We start from the raw sequence: 8,058 nt of genomic DNA on the forward strand, positions 1-8,058 counted from the left end.
TCTTGAGCCACAAGGGCAAGAGAAAACAAAGTGAGAAAAACATAAAACCTCTAGAACATTTTCGGTTATTCAGAACAAATAATTAGCAAGGCCATTTTTCAATGTTTACTCCTTATTACATATTTTAACAATCACTACGCTGTGAAGGAGCTCTGTAACTTTAAGTTATAAACACAGCAAATGCCATTAACTTTAACATCACAGAAAGCTAAAGGGCAAAACACTTTTCTTTACAAAATGCCAAAGGGGTTTGACTCAGGGTACAGAATCCAGACTTTCCTGGCAGAGCTACACCACAGTGAGGACTGCTGCTCAAGCTGTGTCATTGTCCCTGCCAGGTACATGACCCTTGTGCTGGTGGCTGCTGGAGATGCAGTTATTAATGGCTAAATCTGGCAGGAGAATTGTCACACCCAGGCACAAGGGTAGGCACCCTTCTCTCTTTTGCTACCTCAGTAGATAACTGGCACTGATCACAACCTAATTCCTTCCTGCCACATCTTCCATAGCTTGGTACTTGGCAAGGCAGGCACAGAAATGACAGACTTGGCAACCTGCTTTCCACCACAAAAATATTGCACTTCCCAACAGGTATCTCCCTAAGTGGAGACAGGATTTGTCCCTCAAGATACCTCTGAGTAAATAATAATATAACTGTTTTTATCTGTGAGGATAAACACTGGGTTTTGTCTCCTAATGACTGTTTCTGTTTTATTGCTACTTCCCACCAGGAAGTTGACTGCTAACATAATTAGCAGATGATTGCACGGGGGAGGCTGAAATCTTTAACAGCTGTTTCAAAGTATTCTGCACCAAATCTTCTGTGCTGCAGAGCACTTCCAGCTCTTGAATGGCATTCTCTCCAATGACACAGATTATGGGACCGTGGAGTGGAGGCCTGCAGGAAGGACTTAACTTGTTCATTTACTTGGAAAAAAGGTGAAGAAACCACATTTCAAGCATTAAGTGGATTAGTATAAGTATTTGGGCATACTGTGTCAGAATTCAGATAAGATCAAGATCACCTTTGATTGTGAAGTCTAGAAACTGAACGTATAGCACAGAAATGGTTAGCAGATTTACAACTTTACTCTTTCTATAAAAGAAAGTGCAGACATTTCTGATGCTCCAAGTGATCTATTTCTTTGTTACAGGATAAAGGGAAGACAATATGAATCAATGCTACCATTTGGTATAGAAGAGTCACTATGAAAGAAACGCAGAGCGCAGCACAGAACTTACTATTATAAAAGAAATACTCTTAATAGTTGGGTGTGATGGAATAATAATCATAAAATTAGGAAGGAAAGAACTGCTTTAGCTCCCTATGGAGTATTATAGAGTCTGCCAGATGTAAAGTAGTATGTGTCAAGTTGCAGATGGAAAAATAAGAGCTTTAGCAATAAATCTATAATTAAGTAATGACTGAAGTACCAAGTTCATTTACAAACTGCGCATCACGTTGTCCCAGAGGAGGAAAACTACTTGGTCTGGGAGAGTGTTCAAGATGAGACACTTAAATGGTTTGTGCAGTACAAAACTTCTGCTGGGATGTGCTACCAACAGCTTCTTTGGACAGATTCGGTCATAGCAGCACTGAAATTAAGCTTTCCATGTCCTTTCCCAGTTCCACAGTGTGTGCTGGTTTAAGTGAAACACAGGAACACAGAAACAATCCTGCATTTTGGCCTCTGTTGTTGTTGCAAGCACTATGGTAAAACACAAATTAGAATGGGGCTAGTGGCACTGCCTGCTACAAAGCATTACTTCCTCTCTCAGGTGTCTGATCTGTAACAGGGACCCAGACAAGATCAATTTAGAAGGATGATGAGTATGGAAATATATTAACAGTTTACATTCCTGGGCCTGTGCTCCTAAACCTCCCACAAGAGTGTAAACTCAGGCCTTTCTTTTGCTTTGGTAAATGCAGCAGTTTCATCAATATCAATATTTTTCTTTTTTTTTTTCTTTAAGCAGTGAGAAATGGCTTGGCCAGTGCACACAGCAAGCTTTTTCAGGGTTTAGGGAAACCCAAACTTTTCAACTACTACTAGTCTGATTGCAAGGTATGAAAGCACTTGCTCTCTTAGAGAATTAGACTGTTAAGATCTTGAGCAATTTCTATCAAAATCAAGCGTTTACATTAGAGTTTATGCTTCTAAATCTCTTTATGGGTTTAGAAAATTTAGTTACAAGGGCAAATCAAGATAAATTTGACAATGTCTGCTCAAGTCCTTTTATTTGTAGCCTCTGTTAAATGAAAGAATTCCTGTAAACTAATGTTTTCTAAAATGTGGATGCCAAATTGACTAAAGTATTTCTTGAAGGAAAGAGGAGGATTATGTTGAAGAAACTGTAATAGAATTTTCTTTTGAGGAAATTATAATAGAATTTTTTGTCAAGTTGAATCTAGACTCAGTTGTTTTAAATCACTTGAATCAGAAACGTGTGGGCTTTTTATCCCTTTTTAGTTTAACAATCTCAGGTGATTTCCAAAAGGAAAGGCACAGGGAAGGCTTCACTCACTAATTCACACTGTGACAATGACTGCTAAAGTGCCTTCTGAGATTTACAGTGGGGAGCTGTTCCTTGAAAGTCAGCAGCCAACGTGACAGCCAGCAGGATACAATTGTCCAAGTGATGTGTGGAGGTGTTCTGTATTATGTGAATCTCCTTCCTTTCCAGCCAGGTGGTAATGTGCATTTATGCAGAAAGGACACCAGAATGGAGGGCTGATTTTAATTTAATCCTATAAGTACTCAGTGTGAGAACAGTTCTTTCACAAAGGTAAAATTTAGCTCTATAAGTTTAAAATTAAAGTATATACTGTAGCAAAATGACTCAAATTTTAATCTCAATACAGAAGCAGGATTTGAAATGAATTTCCAGTACCAGTTAATGTTCTTGTTATATCTGTACAGAATAGAAAAAAAATTTACAGAATTGGAAAATGTAAATTTTTGTTCCATGACTGAAACTGTAAAAATATCTTGCAGCAGCATATAGAAAAGTTATGAAATCGGATGCTTTGAAGGTGGGGGTTGAACTACCCACAAGTTATCTGTTCATATTGTTTCCTTGGACACTCCAGCTGCCAAACCATTCCTGCACAGTTCAAGACATTTTTGTCAGAGCAGGCAGAGGAGAATTTGAACAGTTCATCCGACTAAGCAGTCATGCTTCAGTGGTGGGAAACATTCCCGTCTTGCTAGAATTCACTAAACCAAATGCAGTTTTTATATCTTCAAGAGCTTCTAAAGAAAGGATTAAATGTCTGGGCATAAATGATTTAAGAAATGTGAGGTAAACTGTGCTCTGCAAGATACAAAAGGCCTTAATAAAAAGGCAGTGATATGGAGAGAATGTAAATGCTTTTAATTTTTAACTTGGAATTCTTTCTTTACACCTCTAGCATGCTGTGGTTTGGCTGTTTTGAAGCACGTGGTAACTATTTATGTACAAAAAACCTCTTCATTGTAGCTTTCCCAAACTTACATGGGAACTTAAACATTGTCTTTTATCCTCTCCTCTGCAGCAACTGACCAACTTTGAACATGTCACCTCTTCACCAGGTAGGATGTTTTCTAATTTTATTTGTGTAGCTTTTCCACACAGCTGGTAAGAATAAGGACTGATGATCAATAGGGTTATGAAACATTTCATTGCATAGTTTAGTATTACAATCACAATTTAGTGAAATCTGGCTGAATTAACAGGTGAATAGTTGTGCTAATCACCGAGTTCGCCCTCTATTTCTGCTCATTTCCCAACAGCCCAACCGAAAGGTAAATTTCATGATGAAGGTCAATAAACATCTCAGAATATCCAGCAAATCAAAACAGTCTGTTTCATCTGCAAATACTTTAATAATGAAAGAAAAATGTAAGATTCATAAAGGGATATTAGCAATATTTACAGAAAAAGTGAAAAAGTCAAGGATCCAATCTTCTCTTTACCCTCAGCCCAGTGCCTGGGATATTTCCACGGCCAGAGGAAACCTGAGTCATTGCCCTACTTGCCACAGAATTCACCCACTTGACACACACACACACACATGCTCTAGCTGAGCTGGTATTTTACACACTGCTTTGCAGAAGCGTTCTCCATATAAAATGAGTGGAGGGTAGCATCAAACATCATCTCCAGTTTTCAAAGGGAACCAGGTTCCTTTGAAAATCTAGATTTGCAAAAACCAAAACTGATTTTATCATCCTTTTTTTGGGAAAAAAAAACAAACCACTCAGCAGATTCAGGAATGCCAATAAATTATTCGAAGTAGCTTTCTTACTGAACAAAATCATTTGTCAAAGATTCAGCATGTTCTTCTGCACACAGCAACTTCTTTCATGAAAAATAATATACAATCCAATTTGGCGGTTTGTGGAAGATGACAGCCCAGAACCCATCTGTTACTGAAGCCAACTGCAAGGCTGCTATGAATCTAAGCTATGAAAGCAGAATTTCTGGGGGGAGGAAGCAGAAATGCAAAAGCAGTGAGATGGATGCTACTGTACTGAAGAAATACAGGAATGGCATCATTCAGGAATGGTATCAGGTAAGGAATGGATCATGAACTAGATAGCTAAAAAGAAAAGTCTGAGTGAAGCTCCACTATAGAAGTCCCCAGGAAGGAAAAAAAAATGAAAAATAGAAAGCTGTCTTCAAAGAGGTAGAGATCTAAGAACAAAATTCCTGAATGAGAGTTCTATTACAATCACCTAAGCATTTTAGCACATGTGTATTTTATAAATTAACAGGAACAGTTAAAAGAAATAGGTGATGAAACTCTCGCCCTAAAGCATCATAACCATTGAGGCTCCAAAATTGAACTAGGATTATGTCAGAAATATATCTTTCAACAAAAAGAGGAGAGGTCACAGAATTTCAGTCTTATTTATTATTAAATACTACCATATAACATATAATGGCAAACCATGCTATTAAAACTGATTTGGCAACACAGGATCCTGAGTGGGAATAATTCCATCTCCTCTCCACTCTAAAAAACCAACAACCATCTGAAAACCAGGAGATGGACTCTATCAGCAAAAAGCAAGCATTATGCCAGAAAAGGGAAGGAGAAAAGAGATCCCCCAAGGATAAACAGACTGGGAAGATCAAAAAGAGAATGGAACTAAGACAAGACAGAGCTTGGCTGGTAAGAGACCAGAAGTTCACAGATCACACAGATGGAAAACCCTTAGCAAACATCACACTGCCAGAGCTGAGAGCAAGTGGAATTAAAAAGTTGCAGTGAACTGGAAGCAGGCAGAAAAATTTTTGCATCTCAGCCAAAGTCCAACAAACTAAAATGAACTATCCTTGATCACTTGCAGCCTATAGTAGCTATAAGGGTACTTTAACTGTGTTTCAGTATTCAGATATTCCATTCATAGCTAACATCCATTCAACCGAAGGGTTACAAACCCCTCTATATTGCACACTGCTTAGAACAGAACACAAAGGATGTGCTTCACCAAAACCAACCCAGAACCATTTACCTAAGAGTGCAAAGAAAAGACAATAAAGCAGACAAAGATAATATATATTTGTGTAACACCAATCTTGCAAACTAATAAGAAGCTGATCTCAGGGTCCCCATTAGTCTGCAATCTTTCTCATTCAGTATTTCCTGGAAGTATGTCTAACATTCTAAATATTCCACTTGGCACTATTTCTATGCAGAGCACGCATGCTTCTTCTATAATGGATAGTAATAGTCCAGCAAGATAGGAAGGAATGAATACTTCAATATTACACATGAAAGCCTCCAGTTCAGGAAAGTAAGAATCTGGACAGACAAACAACAGATAACACACAAGATCTTGGTAAGAACAGCTCTCCTTCAGTTACTGAAAAGCTGGTATCCAAAAACACTGCTATGGTGACTTGCAGAGCTGGAGGAGAGCATGCTCCTGTCACAGCCTCATGTAAAACACGATCTTGCTTGCATTGTGGGGAATTCCCTGCACACCTTCCTACCACTGTGCAGCTGTGCCCAGCCTCAGCACAGACAGTGCATAAAAATCTAGAAGCAATTTACATTTTTGTATTTCAGATTGTGCCAGAGATCTCTCTTGTAATGTTTGTTGGAATATTAATGAAATAATTAAAATTGATATTTAATTAATTTTTCACCGGTTCTTTGCAGGAGTTTTTAAAAGGTAAGCATGCTCTGGGAGACTTCTGTGCTATAATTCTGCTATCAAGATTGTTTTAAGGATTATTTACTTTGATTTTGTTAAGCGCACATAGACCTGAAATAGATAATAGCTAAAAGGAAGCTCTGGGTTGTGCAGTTACACTATTTGCTATTTGAGACCAGATGATGCTTCTGCCGTAGAAGGTAACTTCATGAAGTGCAAGTCAAACAATTGACATCTGGGAAGTGCTTGACAGAAGTTTAAATAGAGGTGGAAAAAACGTTAAGCCCCAGAGTGATCCAAAAAGGTATACAAAGCATGTTTTGTAAATTTCAGCCATCAAAACCCAAACAAATAAGTTGTGAAAATAAGAATGACAGTGGAGGTTTTTCCTATTCCAGCAGGAAATAAGATGCAGGTGTAAAATGCTAAGATTACATTTTCTAAAATCTCAAAGAATCAGAAATAATGACTACATTACAGTACACTTATAATTTTTAAACAGTAAAAACATGCTTTGATGAGCATACTATTTAACTCTCCCTTATGTAGTTACAATGCTGTCATTTCTAACCAACAGCATTCATTTTTGTGACTATATTAAGATGTCATTAACCATTTCATAACTGTCTGAATAAACAGCACTTGTTTAACTGCTTCAATGTAGAGCATATTCTCCTAAACAAGGGTAATATTTAGTTCATATTTCCATGATCTTGTGATTATCAATCAATAAGAATCCACATCTCCTTAGAAAAGTAGTGAAAATCTGACCAGTGTAGAACAGCATTAAAATCAAAAGTTTCTGACTGTCAAGTTAAAGACATACTCTGACAATTCAAATATATTGAATTAAAATCTATCCAATATCTTGCCGATTTTGCTTTTCTGACATTTGACTACAAGAGAGTGTTAGTAGAAACTGGATATGACACATAATTTTGCAAGATGGGATCTGTGTCTGTTGAGACACAAGGTTGTATGGTCCAGCAGAGTGGAATGATGCTGTTCACGAACGCTGTTCATTCAGCATTTGGAAACTGAACACATGCACACGGTTTGCTTGTTTCTTTCAATGTAAAGGGCTCTTTGTTTATGATTTTAAGGAAAACATTTGACTTGAAACAAACAAGTCTTTTTCTGTCGGGTGTGATTAAAGGCGCTGAGAGACTTGAAGGAATTCATAAAGGAATAAAATCATGGTAGTTCCGTCCATGCCTAGGATCCCAGCATGGAAAGAAACTGCATGTGAAGAAGCCTGGGTATAGGACACCGAAAGCATACCGCAGTTAGCCTTTGGACAAACGGCCAAAGCCTGTTTTGTTTGGGACGCTTTCACAGGGACACGATCCTTACCTGCGCTGTTCGTGCGGTGCCGCGGGGCAGGCACGGCTCGGCCGCCGGCGGCAGCGCTCGGAGCCCGCGGGATGCCCCGGCTCGCCCCGGCTGCGGCACCGCAGCCCCGGCCGGCCCTCGCAGTCCCTGCCCGGCGAAGTTTCCCCCGGGGCCGCTGCCCGGCGCCGCCACCCAGCCGGGGACACCGCGCCCGCGCTCACCTGTCGTCGCTCTGCCAGCCCTGGTCGCCCAGCAGCAAGTCCCGAAAGCGGTACCGCGGCGGCAGCGGCGGCACCTCGCTGTCCAGGTCCACCATGCTGCCCGGAGCGGGGGGCAGGGGGCCGGCCGGAGAGAGGGGAAGCCCCGCCGCGGCGCCCGAGCAGCGGCCGGACCCGCCCGGCGTGTGGGGGGCAGGAGCGGCGCGGCGGCAGCGGGGCGGCGCGGGCTGGCCCCGCACAAAGGCGCGGCGGGGCTGGCCCCGCGGTCCCCGGCGGCTCAGCGGGAGCCTCTCGGCCCCGGGAGCCAAGTCCCGCCCCGGGGGGAGGCAGGTGGCGGCGGGCGGCGGCCTCGGCGGCGGCGC

General features: G+C 41.0%; 1 protein-coding gene across 1 annotated transcript in view; it reads right to left on the bottom strand.

Annotated features, from left to right (window-relative positions):
• Positions 1-7,794, bottom strand: part of KCNT2 (potassium sodium-activated channel subfamily T member 2) — a 115,298-nt gene extending 107,504 nt beyond the window's left edge. The window contains exon 1 of the mRNA XM_059477944.1: positions 7,700-7,794. Coding sequence (XP_059333927.1) covers positions 7,700-7,794 — 95 coding nt within the window. The remainder of the gene's footprint in view (positions 1-7,699) is intronic.
• Between the last annotated feature and the right edge of the window lie 264 nt (positions 7,795-8,058).

Source organism: Ammospiza nelsoni, chromosome 9 (genome assembly GCF_027579445.1).
Source record: "Ammospiza nelsoni isolate bAmmNel1 chromosome 9, bAmmNel1.pri, whole genome shotgun sequence".
In the NCBI taxonomy this organism is placed as follows: domain Eukaryota; kingdom Metazoa; phylum Chordata; class Aves; order Passeriformes; family Passerellidae; genus Ammospiza; species Ammospiza nelsoni.